Source organism: Haemaphysalis longicornis, unplaced genomic scaffold (genome assembly GCF_048455015.1).
Source record: "Haemaphysalis longicornis isolate Haplotype H1 unplaced genomic scaffold, Haemaphysalis longicornis Haplotype H1 scaffold_7, whole genome shotgun sequence".
Lineage (NCBI taxonomy): Eukaryota > Metazoa > Arthropoda > Arachnida > Ixodida > Ixodidae > Haemaphysalis > Haemaphysalis longicornis.
The window spans coordinates 106,231,886-106,259,596 of record NW_027526422.1 but is presented as its reverse complement, the minus strand read 5'-3'; the positions used below and the strand labels follow the sequence as shown (position 1 = coordinate 106,259,596).

The 27,711-nt window shown below is 47.7% G+C and overlaps 1 protein-coding gene across 2 annotated transcripts; it reads right to left on the bottom strand.

Annotated features, from left to right (window-relative positions):
* Positions 1-43: 43 nt before the first annotated feature.
* Positions 44-27,121, bottom strand: LOC144144770 (uncharacterized). Of its 2 annotated transcripts, XM_077676280.1 has the most exons (11): positions 26,602-27,121; positions 24,969-25,114; positions 22,811-22,862; positions 19,607-19,729; positions 18,631-18,750; positions 13,321-13,401; positions 12,300-12,383; positions 10,552-10,714; positions 6,850-7,017; positions 4,268-4,402; positions 44-497 (listed from the first exon to the last, which is right to left on the bottom strand). In XM_077676280.1, exons 1-11 carry the CDS (start codon positions 26,814-26,816, stop codon positions 294-296), a joined length of 1,491 nt encoding a protein of 496 aa, XP_077532406.1. In that variant the 5' UTR covers positions 26,817-27,121; the 3' UTR covers positions 44-293. The 2 variants fall into 2 exon arrangements, with proteins under 2 accessions (XP_077532406.1, XP_077532407.1); XM_077676281.1 differs by lacking the exon at positions 6,850-7,017 and having other exon boundaries at positions 26,602-27,118.
* Between the last annotated feature and the right edge of the window lie 590 nt (positions 27,122-27,711).

Here is a 27,711-nt window from a genome sequence, read left to right as displayed (position 1 = left end):
AAGGCGGAAACATAGGGAACCTCGATTTTAATGGTCTGATAATTATAGACCGCATAAACGTTATGTATATGATGGTGACATAGGATAAAAAATCTTCCAACTGGTGGGAAGCGTTAAGACAAATGTTGAAACACGAACTTTTGATTCTATAAAAACGATGAGCACTTGTCTAGAAAATATTAGAGAGACGTATCTATAGGCTAACTGCAACCACAAACTAATGAAGCTGACTCAAGGTGGCCGAAGCCCCATTGCGACGACTGCATGATGGACGCCTGAAGTACGGGGCACATCTAAATCGATGATTGCTCGATGGTTTCGTGGCTCGGTAAGCTTCCCTCCGTTGCTTGTTGCGTCGTGTTGGTAAAAAAGTTGTTGCCCCGCAGCGCTGCCGATACCAGGGGTTCGTTCCAGTGGAAGTAGTGGTTGCCCGTGGTGTTGATCGACACGAGCAGCATGGTCAGCAGGATGGACTTGCACATCACTCCGACAAGCGCCTGCAGAGACGGCCCCGGTAAAAGATAAAAGGAAAAGTCATGACTACGTTCGTCCACAGTCTTACCACGGCCATTCTATTAACTAAACGCATTCGCTTAGGCTTCCACTTATTGAAGTTTTCTGCGTTTTTAAAGCTTCGCCACTAGGAGGTAGAAGAGTGACTCCTCAACCTGCCCACATTCTTATCTAGAAAGGTCTCCCGATATTCGGTCACTGCCCGTGCTGACAAGTAATCATCATCATAATCATCATCACCAGCCTATCTACGCCCACTGCAGGGCAAATGCCTCTCCCATTATTCTCCAATTACCTCGGTCCTGTGCCAACTGTGACCAATTTATCCCCGCAAACTTCTTAATCTCATCTGCCCATCTAACTTTATGCCGCCCCCTGCGACGCTTGCCTTCTCTGGGGATCGCCTCTGTTACCCATAATGACCAGCGGTTATCTTGCCTTCGCATTACATGCCCTGCCAACGCCCATTCCTTTTTCTTAATCTCTACTAATATGTCCTTAACACGTGTTTGTTCCCTGACCCACTCCGCTCTCTTCTTGTCCCTTAATGTTACACCTATCATTTTCCGCTCCATTGCACGCAGAGTCGTTCTCAATTTATTTTAAACCCTCTTAGTGAGCCTCCAGGTGACAAGTGGTTACCACTATTTCAACCCTTATCTGTTTGCTATGCATGTTAAGGCACCTTGGGAGTGATGCTGCTCATTAGGATAAAGGTCTTTCGGTGCAATGCGACCCCACGCTTTTGGAACATCAATGAACTCCGGTAAGCTGTACTCAAAATAAATACCGAAGAGTGGAGTCAAATTGACTGAAAATAAACGCCGATGTATTTACTCTGGTTGTTAAAAACACAGCCAAGTTCAAGTGGTCACAACCCTCTCCATGCTATTTTAGATGAAGTTACATGTAATTGACAATACGCAAAGTTTCCAAGTTCTGACTGGCCTAAGAGCACTTGTACACCGTACCCTGAAACATCTTTCGAACAATCCACGGAGCACATTGCCTGCCGTGTAGCACTGTCTTATATCCTACCCTAGCCAGGAGTTCATGCAAGCGTGAGGAATAAACGTAAATGAGTATAAACTGCCCCGAGAGGAAGAATTGAGCAGCAGCGCGCATATATCCTTGCACACTCATCTCCGAGGAAGAAACAACTGTGTGTGGCACGCAGCCTGCGGGGTCTCTTTCGTGCGCAACATCTTGTAAACACATCGCACCACTTTTAGCCACGACTCATCTCGTTTGGCTTGCCACCACGAAACAATATCCGCAGAGTGTTCATTATTCATCGAAACCTTTCAATGCTATCGTTGTTCGCACCCGGGCTGTAGACCTGGCTTTTGCACGGCAAGCTTCATGCTTACCGCCGCTAGGCCCTGCGGTGCAGTATGCACGTGAGTGGGATATGCCTCTGTCGTATGAAAAGTGATTGTCTTTCTTAACCTAAGTAAACCCCAAATTGGGTGTGTACGTCTTTTTTCGGGACAGAGATAGAAACCGAGTTTCGCCAGTTATTGTCCATCGCTCATTCACTGAAATAGTAAATGGGTCACCTACGACTAATCATGACCGCCGAATGACCAACTGAGGATCTTTCATGGGTTACTAGCGGATCAGCAGCCCACCCACTCTCGAACGCCGCAAATGAAAATGCATTATCCATAGAGCCTGCGGTACCTCTGCAAAGCGAATACTTTGATAGGCTGCAAAATATTAAGTCAACCATGTTTGGGAATAGGGGCGTACACTGCCATCGGCAGAAACGCTTTCGTTTTTCCACGTTAGTTTCAGTGAGACAAATATATGCACTACAAATATTTTTTGATCAGCCGTTCCCTCAAAATCCACGTTGATTGGTCTGTAGCTTTTATGAGACTTTGAATTCCTGGTACGCCATGTTACCCACCCCGATATCTGAACTCGCACTGATTTGTCGACATCCAGGGGGCGCATGCTCCAAATCAATTTGAGTCAAGCGTCCTGGTCCTCATAGCCCTGCTCCGCTACGCGGCAAAACTACATAGGCCAAAGCTGTCCAATCGCATAATGTGGTCGCATTGCAATTCGTGATAGAATCGTGCCAGGCAGCAGAACAATGGGGTTAATGAGAATCAATAGCGACACAAACCCCCCTCACAAGAAATCCCGCTCTCTTTTTAAAGCGGCTCATCGATAACCTGTTCCAGGTAGCGGGTTCCGTATTTGACGGCTTAGCCTCAGCCAGTGACAATAGAGGGACGCGCCAGAGTTCGGCTGACTGGCCCTCAGTCAAGCTGTGGGCTGACGCGCACCCAAGAGTTGGGACTTGTACCGTTGACCATGTCTTCAGTTCGTCTTCGAAGGTCTCTGAGGAAGTGCAAGTATTTGGTAATTTTGTACGTCGTTGCTTGCGTATCAGCGAAAAAAACGGTCACCCTGAAACCGATTAACGAGAAATTTCTCCACCAAGGGTTACCTCCTCCATGTGTAGAAACGGTTACCAAGGAGTACCTTCTGCATGTGTATAATCGGTTACCAAGGGTTACCTTTCTACATGTGTACAGCCGGTAAAACGCTTGTCTGTAACAGCGATTTCAACTTCAACCAGCTACATCCGAAAACTGCCGAAACATACTCGTTCCAAACATGTCGGAGGAAAAATCGAACGGCTAAGGCTTAAGAATTCCGCAGTAGTTTTATTCAAATCCCGCTCCGGCGGGGCAGGATAGGGCTGAAAGTACGAACGCTGTGTTATAGACAAGCCTTTTACCGGCTGTACATGTGTATAGTATATAATAACAGGAGCCCTTCTTCTACAATTTCAGATAGATTGTCAGTTTCTTTAAGAGAGCGATGACAGCTACAGCGTCATCTTTGTCTGACGACCACGCTACTAACGTTAACACCAATTTGGGTATTCTTCATCACAGCGCCTTTTTTTCTAGCTCCACAAAAGCAAAACCGATATTACACGATAGCATGATGGCAGCATTCAGACGCGTGTTGCTTATCTATCTCCGTTTCACTTGCTTGGATATAATTTACATTGTCTAAATAAGATGTACCTAAGCGCGAACCTCCTCGCAAGTAAGCCCACGTAGCTTGCCGACCGCATTTCGGTACATGGGCTCTTTATGCATTATCGCGTGGCTCAGTTACACCTTAATCTCCCGAACACATAGATGCTGATATCGCTTCGCCGGAAATGAGAGCCTCAAGAACCCATTTCTAAATGCCAGTTTAAACCTACATTTCGACCTGTATAAACCAGATTTGCGTACCTCTTCCATTAATTAGTGTTCGTCCTCTTAAGGTCCAGTTCCTAAAGTTGTCGTGTGTGCGTACACGAACCCAGCTTGCGCTAACAAACAGCGGCTTGTAAAGACCCGGCCCACCGCTGTGGTTCAGTGGCTAACGCGTTGTGCTGCTGGGCCCAGGGAAGCTTGTTCTTTTTTCCCCAGAAAAGCACGGAAGTTGCTTTTCTGATGAAGGCAAAATGCAAAAACGCCCGTTTGTTCGACATTTAGGCGCACGTTAAAGATCCCAACGCGGTCAAGATTAATCCGGAGCCCTCCACTACGGCGCGCCTCATCGCCCGGGTAGTTTCGGCGCGTTAAACCTCATAATAAATCAATAGTAAAGACCTGAGTGTATAGGGCCACGGCAATGAAAACCTCATCCGTTAGTGTTCGTAGTATCTTTTCAAGCGTAATGACTTTTTTTAATAAGGAATATAGCGTATTATAGTAAACGCGCTCCCGATACTAACCAGCTGCCGGAGGGAGATGTTGTGGGCGCAGTACAGCATGGCAGTGTGCAGCGAAACCGGGCCAAGCATGTTGGTCGACAGCGCCAATGACACCGGCATCATGTAGTACAGCGGTCGCGTGCGTGACTGCGAGGACTGCAAGAGACACGGAATCAGGTAGAAAGAGGCGATGCTGTGCCGAATGGAACACATGGGTGCAGTCTACCTACATGTTAGCACAAGATCGATGGGCAAAGAATACTGACCGAGGTAGTGCTTCATGTAGCATCTATTGTGCCACTTTGCTTTGTGTACCACTTTTCTGCGTGTGATGATCCCCCCATGAATACAAGTTTACCCTGTTCCACGTATCCATCTGCAATTCTTGGTTAGGGCCCTCAACATCAAATCATTTTTTAGCCAAATGCTCACCTCTCCTGGATGGTGTTTTGCCATCCTTACTTCAGCCAATTCAGCGTTTCCTAAACACTCGACGTACAACTTTACACCGTGCTGCTTGGGGTGTCGTCATGCCTGATTAGAAAGCAAGCCACTGAATATTCCGTCTTCAAATATTTCGAAGTTAGCTTGCAGTTCACGACCAGGTGAAGATCGTGTTCACGTCGGCTGAACGCAGTCGTCATAAATCCTAAATGCCAAGTTACCTGTTTTCGGTGCCCAAACCACTAGCTCTCCTGTGGTCACGTGGTAGGAGCGCTAGGGCCAATCTACGTTGTTTCTTTCCGGCCGGTGCCCTTGCAGACTCTGACGCAAAGAGGCAAGGGTGCTGGCAACTTAACTTACCATGGCGAAAAGTCATCGCAGGAAAACGGAACGGAAGACAAGAAAGAGACAAACACGGGCGCTGTCTAACAACTGAATGAATGTTACCGCGCGCAGGCAGTATAAGAAAAGGCAGAAGGAACTCAAAAAGAAGAAACGCTCGGGACGCCAATATACTATCTCCTCTTTTAACAAGTCCACAAGGGTTTGTCGCTTTCTAACACATACCGGGCACCACATGAGCGCATGCGCCAAAACGATGGGCAAGGAACATTCATTCTTATCGTGTGCGCGTTAATCTGCTTTTCAAGAAACGCACTTGTTTGTTCTAAACTTCTGCGGAAAAGGTGCTGACACAAGCGTTGCCTTGGCCAAAATGAAAGGCCTCAAAGATTTCTCATTGTCTTTGGTTGTTTGAAGCCTGTGTATCCGCATAAACTGGAGTGCCCGTGCACCTGGAACAACGGACAGGCAATAGCCCGCCTTCCATCACCGCATGTACCATAGAGTTTCATATTAATACATACAAGAGGGTAATCTGGCGCCACTGTGTAGCGGCGCCGGGCTTCAGCGAGCGTTCCGTCGTGTACCGCGCATGCACGTTCCACGTGCACTTGGCATGGCTCATGAACAGGCTAAAAATTTGGCTCTAGCTTAAAAAAGCAACAATATCCCTGTAGAAGGTTCATCAAATTTCTTTAGTCATTATAAAATTGAAGCTCCAAAAAGAATAATTTGTCAGTGATTATGTAGAAGCTTCATGCGCTATGAACAGGAAGGAAATGCTACCATTTTTTCTTGATTTTGGCCTCAAGGCAAAAAAGAAGCCGCCAAGTAGGCGAGGAACGTCGCTAGTGGCAATGGTGCCACCCACGGGGGCCCGCGACTGCAGCGACAGATTTTCCTTTAGTATGTATTAGTAAGAAACTCTATGGCCTGTACCGCTGAACAATTCTCTCGAAGTCTGTCGTATCGGCATCGCCATGTCTTGCAAATATAACGTTTACCGCATAACAGCGGTACGCAATGTGCTACGCTACTACAATACTCAAAGCGCATGGCCTGCTACTTTGAGCAGTCAGGTCTTTTCATTTTAGGGTTTAGTTTAAAAATGCATTTGCGCCAGCTAGTGGGGAGCCAGAAGCACAACACCCTCATTTACCAGTCAGTTTTTTTCGATGTGATAGCAGAGTTAGTAAATGAATGGCACCGATACCAATTTTACCCTTTCATAGCCCTTTATCCTCCCAGGTATATTTCTGCCGCCTCTTATTTCGCCGACAAGGCTCCTCGCCACAGCCGCAACAGATTTTACTGGAAACTTGTATGTGTATGCGCTCGACCTGTCTCATGACGCTAGTGAAAGCCTGAGGCTCGTATGAAAACACACGAATTTTTCGCAGGTCAGACAACCTACACCGATGAGACATCTTTCATGAATTTAGTTTTAGCGGAAAAAGCAATGTTTGCGTCAGCCTTCCTTCCGTGAGATTTTGGGACACAGAAGTGTGTTTCTTGCAAAGCCGATTAACACGTACACTTCGAGAATGAATGATGTTCTTCTGCTTTCTTTTGCTATCTCTTTGGAGCATGCGAGGTGGGGTACTCTGTGTGCATGTCTAGTATAAATAATTTGATGTCAAGCATTCCTGCCGTTGCTTTCTCTCCTTAGTCCGGTCTTCAGCGCTAGTACTGTGTCCTCGGAATCGAGTAACCAACCAGTCCAACTTTTCAACCTAAAGCATCACTTCAATGAATTCTCTTCGAGAGCATTCAGTCATCGCAGTTGCTTTGTACTTGAAAATGAGATTGCAGCGTACGATGGCATTCAGTGCCGGAAGCAGGGCCGGGTTGAGTGGAGCAGCGACCAAGGCCTCGGCCAGTAGGCATGCCACAATGGTCAGGATCACTTGGTTGGTCACGTGGGAGTTCTTACTCCAGAAATCGCCGTTCACCAACTCGAACAACCGTTCTACGAGCCTTCCCTCCTGCACAATTGCGCGGACAAAAAACAATTTCCCGGAAGATACACAAGCCGACTTCTGGCATGTTCAGGACGGAAAGAAAAGCTGATTACTGTGACTTTATCACCTCATGAAGCGGTATTAGTGTATCTACAATCACCGGCTCTTTATTCGTACGATGAAAATTCGGACTCGCTTGTTTATTCCGCCACCTTCGCGGCACGGCCATTTGTCCCTTGGAATACGGTGCAGACGATGCACCCCTACCCTCGGGTCGTAAGTGGCCTGGCGCCACGACCGTTGCCCGCACGCATCAGCAGGGATGCCCGCTGCCGGCTTCTTAGCATGCAGATCGACTGCTGTAGTGTGGCGGACCGCATGCACCGACACGGGTGCAAGGGCGCCGCTTGATGTGTGGACTGTGCGGAACCAGAGACGCTGGAGCACCTACTATGCTTCCACCCACATCACGCGGGGCCGAGAGCCGAGCTCCACCACGCGCTCCAGCGTCGAGGCCATCCCAGCGCCGGCATGGAGGACCTTCTGTTCCGGAAGGGGTCTGCGGCAACTCAACGGGAAAACGTTGCCTATCTTTTGCATTACGTGGAGACGACCGGCCTCACGCAAAGGCTGCAGCCCGGAGTGCAGTGACTGACTGATGTTCCCGGACTGAAATCTGTCTTTATACCTTTCTCTCTCTCTCTCTCCATTTCTCTACTATATCATATCACTCCCTCTCTACTTCCCTTACCCTGCACTGGGTTGCATGGAGGTGAGCTCCCTGCCGAGCTCAAAATATCACCAGTGCATTTCTATTCCTTGTCCTGTCCCGCAAACCACAGCCACCACCACCAAGTATATGTATATCCATGACCGACAGTTCGGACGCCGCACAGAACGCCGTTCGACTTTTCGGACTCCACCTTCGGTGCTCGTGGAGGTTTTGCCGCCGAATACCACCAGTGTGTTGCAGCTCATGGACCAAGGTGTTATCAAGAACTTGAAGCTGCACTACCGATCGTGCCTTTTGAATGGTGTGAAGTTGTGTGGGGACAGGGACAAAAGCTACGTTGTGGGTGTGCTGTCGGCTATTACCATCCTGTTTGATGGTTGGAGAGCCGTGACGCAGGACGCGATACGCAACTGCTTTCGGCTTGCAGGATTTGTGGTTGGCTGTAAGGACTAGGATAGTGACACAGTTCAGAACCCCACAGCTGAGATCCCGCCTGCCGCAGCATCCAAAATTTTAGATGACCTCCGTGCTGGCGGTGTCGATGTTCGAGCGGCTACGTTTGAAGATTTCACCAAAGTCCATAGTGTCATTCTGCCGCGTGCCGATTTGGATGGTGACGAAATCATACGGCTTGTCCTCGAAGCGGCAAGTGTGGACAGCGGCTCCTATGATGACGTGCCACCAACGCCAGAGGCACCAAATACTGATTTAGCGCGAGCGCTTACAATACTGCCTGCTTCCAGTGATGAACAAACGCTGGAAGAAATACATTCCAGCCGCTGGTCGAATGAGGTTATTTTTTCAGTGAATCTTTTTTTTTCAGACTCCTGATTATTCGGAATAATCAGCAGTGCCCGTCGAAAACGAAAAAAAAAAACGGCCGGCGACTGTATTATTATACGGATTGTACGGTCATATTTATGGGACTCCATCAAATTTCAGAAGGTGTGTTCAAAACTAATATCTGTTTATGCAAAGCATGTTTTGGATAAACCAACATTACCAGCGTCCTTTTACAGCAAATCTGTATATCTCTACTCCACGCCCCCCCCCCCCCCCCCCCCCCAATGGTTGTATCGCAGTGTGCAAAAACAATTAGCGTGGGCAGGAACGCCAAGGCGCAAAGGCCTAAGACACCGAGCGCATGCGTCAGGCTAATGAGGCATACCGCATAGACCTTGAATTTCTTTCAGTGAACCACAAAACCAGCATATCGAAAGCGCATTATGGATGTTAAGGCACCTGTGTGCAATGTGTGGATGTTAAGGCACCTGTGTGTTAAGCCCGCTGAGACACGAGAAACATTTCACACCCTCCTCCATCACCATTTGTAGTGGTTTACAACAGCTTTGCCGGACATCCACCTGGGCAGGGCGGGATGACGACCACGTTTTACGCTCTGCCTTCTTCTCGTCGCTTTTTTTGAAATTCCCTTGAGCTTCACGGGACCGCTGTGCAATTCAAGAGCAAACAGTTGAGCGCCTTTTGTGTGCGTTTCTGAAAAAAAAATGTCAAAGGGAAAACTTTTTGTACCCTAAATATTTTGGGGATGCTTGAGGCACCAAGTTTCCTAGGAAGACAGCACTTTTTACCGCGAAAAAAGGATTTTGAACATGGTTAAAGCGCCGATATTTTTGAACACACAAAGAAGCCTCGGACACGCTTCCGGCTTACCAAAAGTGCGGAACAGAGGAAAGAAGTGTCCTGCATATTAATAATACACGCCCTTCAAACCACTGGTACTTTACAAAAGCATCTGCCGGCCGGCACTTCAGACAGCAAACGTACTCTGAGGGAGCTGCTGTTAGTTGGTATTACTTTGGAAACCTAAGTAATTGTTCTGCGAGGAGATAGCCGCCAACTCAGGAATGTAACTGGATATTCGGTGGCCTTGCCTTTATAAAACGCGAAAGTTTGGGGAAGAAGTTTGCAATAGCACGTCGTTGCCCCAGCCAGCTTGCTACTTTCAACCCTGTTGTATGCGGCTTGTTTACATAAATATCGAATGAGCATAAATAGTTTTATTATACCTGCTATGCGGCAAACGGCTGAAGTTGTTCTTGCAAAATTAGGATATTTTATGACAACACAGACGTCTTCCCGACATACTCAAGGAAGGCATTGGTACTCGATTGTCGCATAAATGCACTGCTGATGGTAACGCCGTCATCAGTAATTTGATTTAAAGTGAGTTAAATCAACATATCACCACTGTAATTACTTACGTAGGTGAGGCAATGTGGTATTTACGCATCTGGCATAGCACTGCAAGATATGGCTCAAGATTTTTTTTACCGTAACCTACTATCGCGATCCACTTCCTTGGCGTATCTAATGCGGATGCCTGGGTATTGGTGTTTTAATACGTATCATTTTATAACCTTTAGTGCAGAGTTCTTAAGCCGCGCTTATACACTTTACTCTACACAGAATTGTGACTCTATCGGTCAGGGCGAATCAATTTTCCAAAATCCCTAGCGGATGCAAAAGTTCTCAAAATTGGTCGCTAACCTTCATATTGAAAAATATTTTTTGCGCCTCCAGCCGGAAGAGCTTGAAGACGTTTGGCTCCCTTCACCTGACTGACGCGTCATTCTGTACCAAGACGCCCCATAAACGCGTTGCACTATAGAAATGCATACTATTTGCCAGTAAAATTGTTATAATATACTTTCCGATACCCGTTAGGCGGAAGCACACGCTGACGTTTAACAGCGGGGCAGGTTCAAGTGACGTCACCACGTTGATCACTTAAGAAAAAGTACTGCATAATTTCACTCATTTGCAAAAGGTGAAAGCTGTAAAGATGAAAGCTATCGCCATACCAGTGCGATTCGTGTCACAAGCTGCGCTCCTCCAAGGACGCACAGGACGCGCCAGGGCATATTCTTGAGAAGGGTTTCGCGCGAGAAGGCCTTCCGATCACCGACCCCAGACGCCACGAGCGCCGACGCCGCAGCAGCTGCTGCCGCAAGCTTGGACACGAGCCTGCAACCAAAACACGTGACAAGGGAAATATTTCTGGTCGGTTAGCGCAAAAGATACTGCACCCCGGATTTATTTTTAAAAATTCTTTGCCTCGGGTTGATTCCTCCTGATTATTGTGCTTTCAGCACGGGGCATTTTTCTGTTCGTGGTATATGCAGTAAGTTCGAGTTTCTTATTCCTTATGGGGGTTTTACCCTAAGAAGGTTAAAATGAAACACGTAATAATGAAAGGGCTATTGATTAATAATAGATACTACGTAAAAAATGTTTAAAATTTCCTAAAATGACCGTACCAGCGCTTGTGTTTTCTGCCCCTGCCAGAGAAGCGGCCGCCCACCTCAGGTTATCGCACCCCAGGTGATCATCAGTGATCTCGCATGTTAATTTAAATGATGGACGAAGGGTGGACTTCATTATTTTTGCCTAGTCCAGTGTTTGTTCTTTGACAATTTTTTTTGTACTGGTTTCATCAGCGCGGGTTTGAATAACAAATCCGCTTTATCCTCCTTTGACAACCTACGTTTTTGGCATGATTAACGGTTTTTTTATTATCAGGATGGCGTATAAGCGCTTCTCATTGAGCAGATCCCTTATGACACATCTAGGGGCATGTTTGAACTGGTCCTCAGATGATTCTGATACTCTATTTAACCGAGCCGCTTCGGCTGCTCTCGAAGTAAGTCGTTCCGCTTCTCGATATTACCCTTCTGCAGCCGGGTTCAAATTATACCAGATCTCCTCATTTCATTTTTAATAATGGTTATGCTTTAGGCGTAATATTCATCATAAGACTCGCTGGGCTAGCTCCGCCCCCAACGTGTGTGGTAGCCGCCGCCGGCTTAGCGCGTGCGCTCTGCGCAGCTGGGTCACCGCCTGAACAGGTGAGTCGCCGCTCTCCTGGCTAAGGGAAGCACCTTGGCCATGATTCAGAGCGAGCCCGGACGGTCTTCTCTGAGTCTTGCGTGTGATTGGAAGGCCTCGAGCCGTTGTCGGCAAGCGGCCTCAGACCACCCCGCGGATGTCGCCCGGTGAGCTGCTTGACTGGGGAGGGTCCGGAATGACAAGCGCACGAAGCTAGCCTCGCAGACTGAAGAAAACCGTGCCTTGCGGCTCGCAGAACGCCGTCGGCGAACCAGACTAAACCAAGCTTCCGCTTTGGATATCCCAAGTTAGCTGACACAAGAAAGTCGCAGCCACCTTTTCCAAGTTGTCAATGATGCTATTTGGCGTAACTATGACAATTCTTAAATTTTACCTAAAATAAGAGATTTCCCTTCATGATTAGTATTTGTGAACGTCCACACTGCCTCAGAAGCATTCTCATGAACGAGTGTCATCGCAACTAGAGAAATAGAACGGGAATGTCGCGGTTACTGAAGAGAACGTGAACAGCAGTACGAGGGTAGAAAAGGGGAAGGATGCCAGACCATCAACTCTGCGAGTTGTCATGTCACTAATATCACGGCCCTGTACTCACGCAGTGTGGCTGTCCTTCGTATTCAGAAATCTTTTACGAAGCAATCAAAGAAGATGCAGCAAATTGGTCTATTTACAGCGTCATGAAAAGTAGGAATTCGGTGCTCACGTTGGCTGCTGGTTGCGTAGATGCTCTGTGGTAAGAATCACGGCACCCACGAACACGTAGCAGACGAAGAGGTAGCGGCCCTTGCTGATGTCGGAAGGTCCCAGAAAAAACCAGTAAAGCAAAGAATAAAATAGTGGGAACGGTTGTATGAGGCTCTTTATGATCCTTTGGGGAATAATTTATTATGTGAGTAAATAAATTGGCACGTCGAAGCGAATACAATGGTGTACCATTACCGTGTAGCAGACACATTCCTGAACATGAAAAAGTGTATTACGCAAGAAGACCACCAGAAGAACCGTGCCTGTCGTCTTCCATGTCTACGATTGGGGCCACATCATTTGAACACACATCGAAGTTTTGTGTAGGACTTGCTGCCGCAGTTTTGCTTAATCCTGAGGAAGCTAGAGCTCAGATCATAAAAAGGGTTGGCTTGCTGGTCATCTTGCGCTGGAAACCATCTCGCCTGCTGTACGTAAGCCCAATGGAGTCATTGAACCCCTCGCGAAACCCGGAACAAAGTAAGTCAGCATACGGAGTCCGCTCCGTTGATCGCAAAGCTGCGAAATAGCCTTAAGGTCGCATTGAAGGCTGTGGTTTTCAAATTTCGCAGGCAGCTCGCCTAACGAAGTTCGTCTGGGTAGTGCAAAAATTTGGGTTGTAGAGTGTGGATTCAGGGGCTAGTTGGCACTTAGACATTCTTGAAGCACAGTGCACTAATACAGGATAGAGAGTGACGCGGACACACCGCGGTGTCCGCGTCACTCCCCCCAGTGTCCTGTCGTAGTGCGTTGTGCTTCAAGAATTTGGGTTGTAGTTCACTAAGCACCATCTGCCGCATTTCCCGTGAACACCAATGCAGCAAATGCATCCTTAACTCTCACTGCCCCTTAAAACACACTTTAAAAGGGCTGTCTACTTTATAAAAGATGCAAAAAAAGAAACGGGTAGAGTTTTTCCCCCAAAGTCGCAAACACCTCGGCATGTGCTATCCACGATAAGACAAAAAAGAGACACCTACCGAAGGAGAGGAGGGGAGAACAGCTTGTCTTCTGCCACTCGAAAGATGGCGCGTTCCTCGGGAAAATGCTTCGATGGGTTCCTGCGATGGATAGGCGTGTGAAGGAAGGAATAGGGTAACATTTATTTGGTGACACTAATACAGGTGTTCGTCCGCTTCAAAAAATTGGAAACCTGCAGAAATGTCATCCTAGGGTTTGGCACATTCCATATGTCTGGGGGCTGACTAAAATAAAACCCTGAACATTCTTACATTTAAATTCGGAAACATTGTGTTTACTTACTTTTCTGCAATAATATTTTCCTATATGGCAAGCGTTCGTTTTGTTTAATTACAAACAGAATCTGACGCGGATAAAATTTCAAATTTTGGCGCTATCCACGCAGTAAGCGTTGCAGGAAACCGGTAAGGGAACGTGTTCAGTGTTGCTCACAAACAGTGTCGGAGAAGAAACAGAGCGAGAATGCTTTCGCATTCTTTCTTTAAAGCCCAGTGGAACACTGCAGAATGAAGGCAAAACGGACTCTCGGGAGCAGACAACTGTTCTCGTAAAAGAACATTATAATTTGCCAAATGCATGCGCTGATGACGTCAGCTTGGAAACGAAGTCAGTCCTTTGAAAAAGTTCTGTAATTTGCCTCACGTGTATACTATGTATCATGTGCAGTTCCAAGGTAATGTATTGTCTTTGAAATCTGCTTAGCCCATTATAATTGGTCAGGTTTACATAACCACAAGTCTGATTTCACCTAACCTATGACAGTAACCAAAAAAAGGCATGGCCGGAACATCTGGCAGCTTTCCCGGCAACCCATGTAAAATTTACGGGGATACCTCTGGTGCACAAAGACCGAACAAAATATTTTGCCCCATTGATCCAGTCCCGAATTGAGTTGGGTACTCACCAGCCGGAGCTTAGATTTGAAACTGTGATCCCCAAGTGACGCGACGGGGTTCACCCTTCGAAGGGAGGTCTCTGCCCTCCAGTTAGCCTCTAGGGCGCTGGTACGTACTTGCGGGAATCACAATGACTGGCCTTTTTTGAGCTGGCGCCCCTCTGAAGGCAATTTTTCAGCCATGGGCACTTGGTCCCGGCAGTTACCGTGAGGCTACTATATGTAGTCGACTCGATGGTGCTCTGCCCAATCACCTTTTCCACGTGACGCGTTAGGCTAACGCCTAGCGTAGGGAGATCTCTGCCCGCTGTAATGCTCATTGAGCAGCGGTTCGTACGTGGAAGGGTTGCGGGTGTGTGTTATATGTTGGCAGCGCCAACTCTTTCTGCCTTACCACCGGCCCTGGGTCTTTCCGCATAGGCTGGAGCGTGCCGGTGTTGCCTTCTGATGACTATCGATGTTGGGAATCACGTGGATGGTGTCCTGAATCTCAGTATAGTTCCACACAAAATGTGGACTGTATATTGGAGTGTGTGTTGGATTGCCAGGAGGGCTCATTTTTCATTTCATCGAATACATGGTGTGTGCTCATGGCTACAAGGACGGAGGTATTTAAATTGTAGAAATTCTAGCTTGGCTCTGATTGTAGGGGTGCGTGTTGGATATGGTGGGATGCGGTTAGAATAAAACTTACCTAGCAAGATAGCCTTGTTTTGATGTAGCCATGCTCCCCTTAATGGCATGTTTCAGTTGCAAATAGGACATACTCTGAACAGTCCTGTGGTAGTTTGTCATGGGTAGAGATTTGCCGGCATCAGTATTTTTCTCGCAGGGGGTAGTGTGGCCGCGGGTAGAGATTGTCCATCATATCTCTTTTTCTCGCTTACTTCGTTCAACCACTTCATACGGGAATCGACGGCATTTTGAGGCACTGTTGCAGATTGTCGGGCAACATGTCTACCGGCCTTTATATCACTTAGACATGTGCCCCACGTCCATCATGCCGACGGATTGAAATTTGTATTACAGGTTGCTTCTTTCTCTGTTTTTTTTTTCTTCTCCAGGGTATGTTTCCAAATACGCAGAGACTGTCCAATGTTTTGTACTTTCCCTTTGAAACGAGGGAAATGAATTTTTTTTTCTCTTTTTTTTTTGGGGGGGGGGGGGGGGGTTGCTACCATGTGCTTGTGTTGAGTTGCTCTTAGTTACTGTTGCAACAGCGACTAAACAGCTTCGGATATAGAGATTGTTGGGTGCCTTGATCCACCTGTCCGTTGGTTGTTGGGGCTGCGTTTTTGTTTCTTTATTTATTTGCAGATATCCTTGGAGGTGGAGATCCCGGGACGGTGAACTGCGTCGTGGGGAGTGACGCTCTTTCCGCGCCACTCTTATGGTACAGCTCCAGCGGTGTTGCCGGGGCTTATCTCGACGGTGCTCAGTGGCGCCCTGGGGACACCGCTTCGTTGTGGCTGGTTCCGGAAGCGGCCGCATGTGGGACCGTTGCGGCTCTATATATGGACTCTAAGCTGATTGGACTTGCGCATGGACTTGAGTTCAACTGCGCACTCTGAACTCTGCGCCTAGTGGAGTGTGGGAACGGACTTGTTCCCCGTGTTGGCAGTGGGGACCGTGTTCTGGGGCGCACTTGTGGGCGACTTGGCGGACGGTGTTCGGTTCCTAGTGCAGGACATTGTGGTCGGCAGACTGTGAGGTTTTGGGGTGGTTGGCGGGGGTCTATTTGGACTTTTTCGGGACTTTTTCGGGACTTTGTAGTTATTATTGTGCTTTATATTTTGGGGAGGGGGGGGGGGGGGGGGGAGGACTGCGCGCTGCACGTCTTTCTTTTCGGTGATGTATGGAGGGCTTGGCCGGTATGGCAGACCAGTGGGGCGTGGGAGGGTTGGGTTCGGAGTGTGTTATCTGAGGCACTTTGTCGCCTTCCGTTCATGACTCAACTCCATGTGGGTGCTCTGTTTCGTTGTTTTCCAGCCGAGCAAAGCAAAAGCCTCACTATTTTTCTTTCTTTTTTTGTAACCAATTGGCTTTTTTCCAAAACGTTTTGGAGCTTCGGCTTCCCGTTCTTTTATTTTTCTGATCGGCATTAACCTGCTATAATAGCACAGCTGGTGCAGGGTTGTTCCCGTTTTTATTAAGGTTGCTTTTATTTTGTAGGGAACATAATTTTTTCTCATTGAGCCCACGTGTTCCAAACCATCCGCTCGTAGACTGCTGTTACGCAGAAATATCGCCCGATGAACACACAATGCAGACCTATTAAGCTATCAAAAACAATGCCTGAACAAAAGCATGCAGCCATAGGAGCATTATGAAGGTAAATTATTTTGGGAAGCAATTTTTGTCTTCAACGTCACATCCACTGCTTACCAATCTACACTCACAATTGCCGAGCGTAAAGCGGCCTGAATTTGCAGGGTGAAGAAGTGATGTTCATGCAACCCTGGCATAAAGCCACCTGTTTCTCCCCCAGCATCATTTTTGATCGCCCACGTAATCAGCAATGCGAAAATAATGAAGTACTTGAAGGACCCTACTTCCAGTGCGAAGGGTGCGCGAGCTTGACCCCGCCCGACGAAGCGACGCCGACACTCATGGAACAGAAGTCACCGGTTTATTCCGGGCAACAGAAAGACATGCAGGAAAAACATCCGCATAGAATAGAATGGTTCCGGGAGCATCGCGACATATGAAAGCAGCTGCCTTCACTGTACGAAAAATACGACGGCGCTCCCCCAACACTTACAAATGTTCCCGAGTCCATCGTACTAAGCCTTCCAATCTGGTGAGCTGCGCACGCTCACCAGATGCGCTGCTTAGTCCCGGATGGCTTAGGGTCGTGGGTGCAGTTCACAGCCTCGTTTCGCTCCCATCCCGGCGAGCCGCCGCGGCAGGGCTCCGTCGTCCAATTCCCCCCTCCCCCCCCACTGCTTTTGTGAGCGGCGCTTTTAAGCCGGTTGGTTGTGCCCATGTTTTTGGTTTTACGCGCACCGCACGTGTTTGTTGCGACTCACTGTTCACCGCATACGCGCGAGCGAGCACATGGCGTACTGACGTCACTATCGGCATTCGACGCGCGCTCACTGCACCGTCATCACCCTAGACGGGCGCACGTAGGGGCTGCGTCCCTATAACCTTTTGTGAACAATGGAGGTGTCTACATGTAGAGTTCGTGCCTATATTCGGTGCAAGGGTAAGCAAGTTGAACAAACGTGGCATTATTTGGTCAGACGTATGAAGGATTTGTCCCGAATAAGTAACCATGCTGATAGGCAACAGTGAATGCGCGCACCAATCAAAGGGAGGCCGGTAGAGAGCACCAACGGTGTGAGACGCGTTTAGGTCGAGCTGTGGACACTTTTCCCAATGGGATGCTTCAAAGGGCCGATATGTGCATTCTGCGTTCCATAACTAAGCACAAGGCATTCCTGCGTTCCACAACTAACGACAACTTGACCAAGCATTATATGGCTGCTCTTCCTCCTCCAATGCATCCAGCGAATCGCCGACGTCGCCTAAGCTGCTTGAACGCAGCTCATCCACATTCTTGTCAATTTGAAAGAGATCGCCGTGGCATCCTTGGAGGCATTGGAGGACGAGGCGCCGTGCCAAGCTTCACCTGCGGGTAGGGAGAGCTGCGCTCAGCCTTAGCAAACGCTAAACTCCTCTGCGATTACTGGAGTGAGGCCCCACTCGCGCAAGCGACCCTCCTGCATTAATTCGCGAGAATTCTTTACGCAAGGGGACCGCATCCGGCTGTCAATTATCCGGCGCCGGCCAAATATTTGCTGAGCCTTACATTCCAGAAATGCGAGCAACGATCTTGCCTTTTTCGGTGGATCCTCAATCACATTAAAACATGCGCCCGCCAACCCGCGGTTGTGCCAGAGGTGATTCCGGGAGGCATTAGAAGTGCGGCGCGCGTACGAAGGAGCCGCCGCAAAAAACTCCGCCATGGAGAAAAAAATGAGCTGCTTCTGCCAGAAAGGGAACGCCGTTTAGTGTGGATAGGGTGACCCCCGCCGTAGAACTGTTTAGTGGTGAGCATTGAATGCTCAAGGCATCTGGCCATCAACATACCAAAGACTAATTTAGGGTCCACTCACCCTGAAATCCACATCTTGTTAGCACGTGTTTGGCGCTTCTCTGGCCTCCATCACAGAATAAGACATTAGGGACTACTTCTAGTTGCTTCCTTCCCACCTATCTCGCCCACCCGTGCCTTCTCATCCCTCTTCCCCAATCTTTTCCGAGGCATTAAGACCTCGCAACAAAAAGGCTCCCCGTATTTTACCCGCTAAAGGTGTGCCCATCCAAGTACAATAAACTACACACACCCCGTGGCTTCATGCTATTAGTAGCGTTACCACTCAAAGGTTAATTAACATGGCTGTCTTACGGTCTCCATATGTTCGCCACGTAGAAGTAGCCACAGCAGAAGAGCATCGCACCAAATGCACCCGGTAGAGTCAATAAGGCCCAAACCGTGAAATTCAGGGTGCCGACATCCTTGCTGTCACTGCACAGAATTAAATTACGGCATTCAATGGTGTAAATTTTCCCTTTCTCTCTAAGCAATGAATAACTTAACTCATCGAACCCACGAATCCGAGCCAACGTGGGTTTGGATCCCACGCGGCGGGCATGTTTTTCTCCACTTTCTTTAAAAAATGCGTACCTGTTCCAACGATAGTAAATGACCTACCACCTTATCCACTTGCCTTTCCTTGGCCTTCTTGACTGCCTATCCCCATTTCCGTATTAAACTCAACGAGTCTGTCATTTTCTCTTTCTGATTCGCTAAATTTATGGCCAGACCACTGTTCTGGCAATCTTGGTGCTATAGGTATATATCAAGAGGGTTCTACGCTAGTCGACCTCTCTCGACATGTCCTAGATGCTCGAGACACGGCCCGGGGGATAAAAAGAAGGACCCGTTCACACCGAGTAGTCGGAGGGGCGCTGGCTAACACCCCCAAGCGCAGGAGACAAAATACTTTCTCATAAGTACCAAAGAAAGTGGAGGGAAAACAGTCGCGCCGGTAGCGTAGTGGTCATCGCACCAGACCCGTATTCTAGAGGTCGTGGGTTTGGATCCCAAACGGTGGACATTTTTTCTCCACTTTCTGTCTTTTAAAATTCATTTGTTTCAATGACTTAACGCATTCCATTTGCTTTCCTTGGCATTCTTGACTGCCAACCCTTATTTCTGTCTTAATTCTGCGAGCCCCTCATTTCCCATTCTGATTTCCTATCATCCATTGCAAGTAGTACTAAGGTGCGTACGTTGTGAGGTTTTTCTATACTTATAAGCCTATTTGCACGACGTGGGCAATCTAAAGCGCACAGAATGCTCTAGTACGGGAGAAACCAACCCTTGGGGCTCGTCGGACGCCAGTCTTGCGATGGAGGGCAACGTCCAGAAGCTGAGGGTGTTTCCCACGGTGGCCATCATTATGGGCCCCACAAGCAGAGCCGTCCGGATCTCTGCATACCTTCTGCGGGACAACGACGTGCATCGCAGTGAAAGCTCAGAAAAGCAACCATAAAATCGGAGGCTTTGAAAGACGATAGTCTACAATTGGCTACCTAAAACGAAACTTTTGGTCGGTTTGTCTGCATGTCAGTGCGTCTCTCTGTCCCTCGGTTAAGTCATCCCGCCAAAACATGAGGAAATTCTTGGAGGGGAAGTTTATATAGGCAAACTATTTTCAAGCTACTAAATCGGGAAGCACAGTTCATGCTTGTTGACATTCAAGACTTCTATAGGCAACCGGAACTCGCGATTTCATATTAATAATTGAATATAAATATTTGCTTGCTGTCGGCGATAGCGACTAAAAATAAGTATGAATACAATATTTTGAGTCTTGATTGCAAAGAGAGCATGCCACCAGCACGTGACGGCGCTAATGTCCAACGGTAACTAAAGGTTCTGTTAGATGGCGGCCCAGAAGTGGATCACGCGAAAATTAAATTGACTTGTGGAAACCTCCTCCGTGTTTTTCGTGCGAAGAGCGAAACGGAAGTAGACGAGCGGGAGACGTGGCTTGAGGAGAGAAAAGAGGCATTCATGTTGCTGAGGCGACAGAAGGCTACCTTCTTTAGATGGCATTCGCAACGAAGTCAGCAGATACCTGGGCAAGTTTTTGACTACACCATAAATAAACGTACCCGCCGCGGTGGCTCAGTGGCTAAGGCGTTGTGCTGCTGAGCACAAGGTTTTGGGTTCGATTCCCGGCCGCGGCGGCCGCTTTTCTGATGGAGGCGGAAAGCAAAAACGCCCGTGTGTACGAGATTTTGGCGCACGTTAAAGATCCCCAGGTGGTCAACATTAATCCGTAGCCCTCCACTACGGCGCGCCTCATCGCCTGCATTGCGTCTGCAACTTAAATCCTACAATCAATCAATCAAGAAATAAACATTTCTTTTGGGCTGCATCAACATTTATTTTGGCTACAAAATCATGCTTCTTTCTTTTCTTTCCCTTACTCCTGAGCGAACATGCACGATAAAAATAAACTCTCTTCTTTTGTCAACACATGCAAGTGACCTGTATTTCCGCAAGAACTTCGGCCGGCTGTTTTATTTTTGATATCTGCTGATGATCGCCCCGCTAGAGCACAGTTATCAATTATGCAATGCAATAATTGTAAAACCCACCTGTATGTACCAACTTGCAGGCAAGCGCCACTCCGTAAATGCATGAACACGCATATTTGAACGTCACTAAGAGCTGTGTGCTCTTCTGCAGAAAGGTTTGCGTTTCTTGAGCATCCTTCAACTTTAAATGAGCGGCCTCCCCCTTTGTGAAGCAGGCAGACTAGCGAAGCTGCATGCCATGCAAGGAGTGCACGAAACAAAGCACGTTTATTTGTAATCGCGATAAAGCATAATCCTTAGCAAAATCGCAGATTGCTACGGGCAAGGACTACAGTTTTAGTCTAGGGGAAAAGTACGTGGCTGTACGTTTCCCTCCCGCGTCGCAGGCATGTTACTATCTGTGCGACACACCAAAACACCCCGCTTGACCACGACAAACAGCAGTAATATCGCACCGAGTCATGAGACGTCTACATTGAAATCTCTCCCCAGCAGTGGACATTGGCGCCGCGGCCCCTCCTATCCACACCTTCCCAGGACTTCGTTTGCCCTTTTGCCATCCCCTCAATTTTATCTTTTTGATTTCCCAGCAGCCTCCCGGGGGCAATTCAAGAGACAAAGGTGTTAAACAACGCCAACAACCCCCCCGCCAGACGAGTATGTCAATAGCGAGCGCATGAAGCCTGCCAGTGCGTTAACGCCCACCCACACCCTAGTGTCACTAGATAAGATTCAGAGTACCGTCAGTGAGGCACGCAAGTGAGAAACGGCGGCCTTTTTGGTGTTTATCAGTGTTGCCAGATTGCCTGTCCTTCGGCTTCGCCGCTAACTTTGACGAGGTCATTTGTAAACAACACTGCCAGAGACGCAACAACACGGCATCTTTGCACACACTACTGCAACTGAAATGCTGTGAAGCGCGTTATCTTTTATTCGCGTTTGGAACAACGCCAGTCGCGCGCAGCCGCAGAGCAGGGACGACAAGCTGAGACTACTACTTTTGACCTACAGAAAACGCATAAACAACACAATGGCGGTGCCTATGAACCGTCACAGTGTAAACAAGTGTCACGTGATGTGAACTGACCAATGATGACGGCGGCGGAACGAAATAATAGGACAAAAAAGTGCCGGCACTCTGTAACCTCATCTAGTGACACTACTCCACCCCTCATATGCAGGCATAAAATGTAGCAGTGGGAAATAAAGACTGCGCGAGGGATCCAACTTAATTGCGAGATGCCGTGGAGTAGGGGAAAGATATCGCACTCCGACACGCACATTGCGTCAAATTCGGCCGTGTAGTCGGAAACTGTGCAACTCTGTACGGATAGTATAGCGTACTGAAAGTCTGTGTTGAACCGCTCTAAAGAAAGGCTTTTTAGTACCCGACGCAATATATTGCCGCTAAGCATGCATTGGGTTTGTTTATTTACGTTTTTTTAGCAGGCTGCGCCGGACTTTGCTCTCTGTCTTATACGTGAGCCAAGCGAAGCAAGCCCGTGTTCCATTCTTTATTTCTTTATGCCGCACGTGTTATCTGTTTTGATACGAAGAGGGTTTCGAACTAACGTCACCCGCCTAGAATAATCTTCTTTGATCTACAGTGTTGTGGATGTCATTCGACGGTTTGAGAAACACTCGCGCCATGAGATAAATGCCCGCAGAGCAGACGCCACGGTATTCGATTCGCCGACACTCGCCTGCGCAAGTCACTTCGTTGACTGCTGCTTCGCCGCCTGTGTATTCTTTGAGTTGTTAGGGGAGCACAAGTTCGCTCCAAAGACCTGTTTTTGCTTCAAGACAGCTGCGTCGTCTTTGACTACGTGGCAATATTGTGTCCATGCTTTCTTTACGAAATACAATTCTCATTACGCAGGTAGCTCGAATAGGAATCATTCCTAGACGTGCAACTCTATTGTTTAGTTTTGTAACGCAAATCACCGTGCCTCGAGACTGATACATTTCCAGCTTACTCGCGCCTCTTCCGTAGTTCACTTGTTCGGTCGTCCACGTTCCCGGGAGTAGCTGCATCAAGCAAAATACAAATAAAAGCAACGATGAAAAGACCGCAATCTTCCTCTTGAACTCATAAAACCAGTGAAAAAAATTAAAATAGCGCCGTGTCTCCCTGGCGTTTAAAGGTTCACTATTTTTCGCCGCGGCGGCTTTACGCACGACTTCGTGCAACTTTGCCTAAATGAGTATGCGCGAATTTTTTACTATACGAATTTGAAAGCATGTTTTATGTACGCTGTATCGACAATGACCCAGAAGGCATCTCCCCACCCCAGTCTTTCAAAATACTGTGTATAAGTGCATTAAATGTACTGATAATTTTAAAACACCGAGTGCCGAATTGTAGCGTAGTGCTCTATGCCCCCTCAGCAAATAGCAGCCAAAACTTTTCTGCCGCACTCCAGAAACAAAAATAATGCGAAATTATAATAAGTTAGGCGACCACTTTAAAAGCTGCCCTGTGTGAAAAAACGGGAAGAGCTGCGATTTCAACCCATTGCCTGTGTACTGCAGTCAGAAGTGCCCTTTGACAGCATTAAAACAAACGGAAACTTCCTTCATCCTTACCGATTGTGAAAAATACGTGGTCCCGCGTATAGCCTTTGCCGGCGAGATACACGATGCCATGCGGATAGCTGTAGTAACTCTTCATATTTGAACGCATCAGAACATTGTTTCGTACATCTTAGTACGTGTTCGCACGTAGTGCAGTTATTACGCTGTTTAATACAATGGCTCTGTCAACCGAGGACGTAGGCAGGGCAGTCAAACCGTACAAAGTCTCAATAACCCGGGGTTTTTTGTAATAATCAATGTTAGGGTTTCGTGCCGGAGTATTGATGGGCGCATGATTGTTTAGGTGTCACTGACGTCAGCGCTTCCCTAGGGCGCGTGGGCTCTACATGCTGTGCCTGCTTGATCACTGACCTCTCGAAGGATGAATTTGCACTGCAAAAGCAGTTTGCCCGTTTGGCTAACTTCTCGCCTCAGAAGCACTGTCTTATATGCTCACATTGTGGAGCCAAAGGCAGCAATCTAGAATTCATTTTGATTAACAGAACAACCAAACTGCTAATTTTGCGCAGACAAAGAGATTACGTTGTTCAAACACATCGTTACTGACCCAAGAAAGACTTTTCCAGAGAAGATGCACTGGACCTCAGTTAAGGCGCGGAAAAATTGCCATAGTGCTCCAGAAAGTGCTATAAAACGCAGCAAAGGGGTATCTTAGAAAACGTAATGTTCTTATCTGGAACAATAGAGATTAAGTGAAAAGCGTAAACTGTATCGAATGAACTTCGCACCAACCACAGGTTGCCGTGGAAGAATTACAGATAATCAAAAAATTCTATGCAAAGTTTAATAAAATAGTTTTTATCCATAGGAAACAAATGTATTCACTCGTCCACACCTGTAAATGTGTTCCTTCTAGGCCTCAGTTATGGAGGAATATATTTATCTGCTTCGTACGCCAGGGACCTGTTGTATAATAAACGTTCAAAATACATTGTGGCTGATAACCGTGACAGGTGGAAGAGCTTACTCTATATCACAGGAACGCTTCCTCTTCCACTAATAGAAAAAATACGTTGATCTTATGCGGACAACGAGAGAAACTCTGCGAATTGTCAGAAGGCACCATCTTACCTTCAGGTTGAAATAGCCACCCCTCATCCCTACCCTTTCGCCAACACCGTATTGGAGAAGCTAGCGAAGTCTTAACATTAATCATTTCTGGCCACAGTCACAGCCAACCTTAAATATTTCGGGGTACGGCGATGTTCGTCACGATGCTGTACTCGTCTCCTGGTATTAAGTCCATGCCAATAGCACCATCCTTTCATACTTCAACTTACATTCAAGTTGCAAAGATATAAGCGCAAATGTGTATTCAGAATCGCCAAAGGCTCTTGCGCCGCAATGTAAACGCTTAGAGTGTTTATTATCCCCAAAACACGCATGTGGATAAAATTATTGGAACTAAAAGATCTAGAATTTTTTCCCAGTAATTGTTACAATTGGCGTAAAGGATGGCTGATCTTCAAAAATGCCTCTTTATGGTCAGAGGATTTTTCAGAAGTCTCCGACAATGCTGCATGCAAACTACTACGATACCGATTGAGGGGCTCTTCATGCTCACGGCATCGTCGTTGACGGCCCGCTGGTGACCGTGGCGCTCATGAAGGGTTCTCACGCTTCGCACCAGGAGGCCGCTGCTGTCGTTAGGACAGTGACACGTCGAGGCCATCGAGCTGTTCGACCTGAAAGGACGTGGAAACAGCTTCATGAGGCTAACCAAGAATGATCGAGTAATGCTTGGTCATCAGTCGCATGCAGCTTTTCCGGTTCTGTATTGAAGAAAAAGATCAAGCTTAATTGCAGCCTGCGAGCTACATGGGTGCGGCTATCTAAACTTCCCTGAAACCTTGCATCAGTGTTGCTCGTTCTAGTACCCGTACGACATTTCGAACATACCACGCTGCTACAGGTACTGTACTAAATAACTGCACATTTGGATTCGCCGTTGCAAAGGTAACGTTGTTTGATTCGCCGATTTCCGGCAGCCTTTTCTAAACTAATTCACTGCCTTGAGGTGCTAAAATCTACCTTAGTAGCTGGCGCTCTGACGAGTGGTCAAGAATTTGGTGTGGTATTCCCACAATTGGTTATTAACTTATCTAACGTTGTACGTCTTGCAGCAAACTGCTGCGTACAGACAGACGCAGGCCTTCACAGCAGGACAATAATACGATGCACCTATTTATTAGTCAAGGCGCTTAACTGGAAACGTGAGGCAATGGGACACCTGGACTTCGAGTCTCCGCAAAGGCGGCTGTATGGCTAAGGCACACGAGGATGGGGCACGCGATTTTTACACCGTCCTTATTCAGCTATCGCATCACCACAGCACACGGCCCGCATCGATTACTGGGAGATTGTACAAAGAAAGGGGACCGATTGCCGACATCACCAAAACGTGGCACACACCCCAAACAGGGGATTACTTGCCTTTGTAGAAACTTTACAGCTAAATAAACTCGCGACACCGATGAGAATATCACCATCGGTGCCTTATAATCATTGGTGCCTCGAGCTGCTTCGTCGTTCTCACACCGCCGTCTTGTAAATTCAACCACCGACATGTCACCGGGGCGTCGTGGCCCTTGGTACCTCCTATTATTTTACAGGCTTAACCAGAATCTCCGCAAGAATACCACTAAAAATCAGCTTAAGGCCCCTGGAAGCCTTGCAGAGAAGCAAAGACGGCGTAGCAGCACGAGCTAGGCTGTTAGCTTTCACTGGTGATGTCTTTTATAAACCCACCTATCCGCTGTACTACGCAAGCTCCTTTCATGGCCTATCTTATGTATTGCTGACATGCTTAATCGAATGCTGTCGGTAGTAGGCAGTGTCTCAGCTAGCTGCTTGAAAATCATTGCGATGATTAGCGGTCCGTTTACAACACAGTGCAATCTGAATGCGGCGTTGAGCCTGTCCACGCATTTTTTTATTTGAAGGGCGATGGAAACGGGACTAGTTTCGCACGTATAATGCACGCATTTAATTTTTTTCAAGGTACTACTTAATACGGGGTTGACACACGGAATGGAAATACCGGCAAAGTTCCCATCAAAGCAGTAATGGCGAAAAACAAATTACGCAATCTGCAGTATCATTGTGTTTTGCATACAGCGGCCAAACCAAGTGTAACAGATGCAAAGATGATGCAATCGAGAGCGCAACTTACCTCGAACAACTGCCTCCCCCAAGTGTTTTAGCTGGCTGCTGCTCAGACGATCTACAGTTGGCGCGTGAGGCTGAGGACGTGCGCGACGGGATGCCCGGTACTCGAGAAAGGTTCGTAGTGCGCCCACGTCCAATGAGGCGAGCAGACGGTTCGTTGCTCGCGTTCTTTACGCCGGAAACTGCTTGGATGCTAGCACAATAAATTCGGCTTGCCATACTCGGTGTGCTCGCACCACTCACATTAGACTTCTGAGACAGCCGTGGTGTTTCCGCGCCTTCGGTGCTGGCTTCTGAGCCATGCCATGTGCCGGGCGGGGTCTTGATGACGTAGGGACCTGCCAGGCTGGACTCGAGAGACGACTTCCCACTTTCGGAGGGATGAGATCTCTGAATAGAAGGAACGTGGGAGGGAAGGACAGCATTATTGTGCAAGCGGTTTCTCAAATTTCTTGTTCGTCTGTAGTACTCTATTTGTGTTTAGTACGAAAAAACCACCGCTACCCATATCCAGCTCTGTCCAGCGATTCAAGCGCTCGGTGTTGAATTTACTTTCAAGAAGCTCAGCCCAGTGCTGTCTGAAGAAAAAAATGTCCGCGTATCTCCTCCTTTAGTTGCAAATGACGACGAAAGACGATAGTCGAGTGGCGCCCCTGGCAAGTAAATGCCTCCCTTCTCTTTCCCGCTGACCTCTCATGCTGTTCCTCTCCTGTCTCGCTCCTCACAAGATAACACGCTAGAGGTTTGCTCAAGTAAACCCAAACTTACCTCATTTCACTACACCTGCGCTTCTCTGCCGCGTGTGAACCGAGGCACCCTACTAGAGAGTTTATACAACCATGTTGCCCTGCTCCGCGAGCGTTCCATACGGATCGTGGAACCTATTTAGTGAAACCTTTCGTTGCTGTTGCCGCTTGATTTTTTTAAATGTCGCCAGGTAGCGCGGACAACAGCAGGCGACAGTTTTCTGCAGTTATGGCAAAAAAGAAGGATCCGTAAATTTTTTAACACAGGAACACGGCAAACATCACTCATGTATTGATTTTCTGCCTTACATTTGCGTAATGTCTTGTTCTTGTTCAACGATGTTGTCAAGTATGAACATTAACACCGG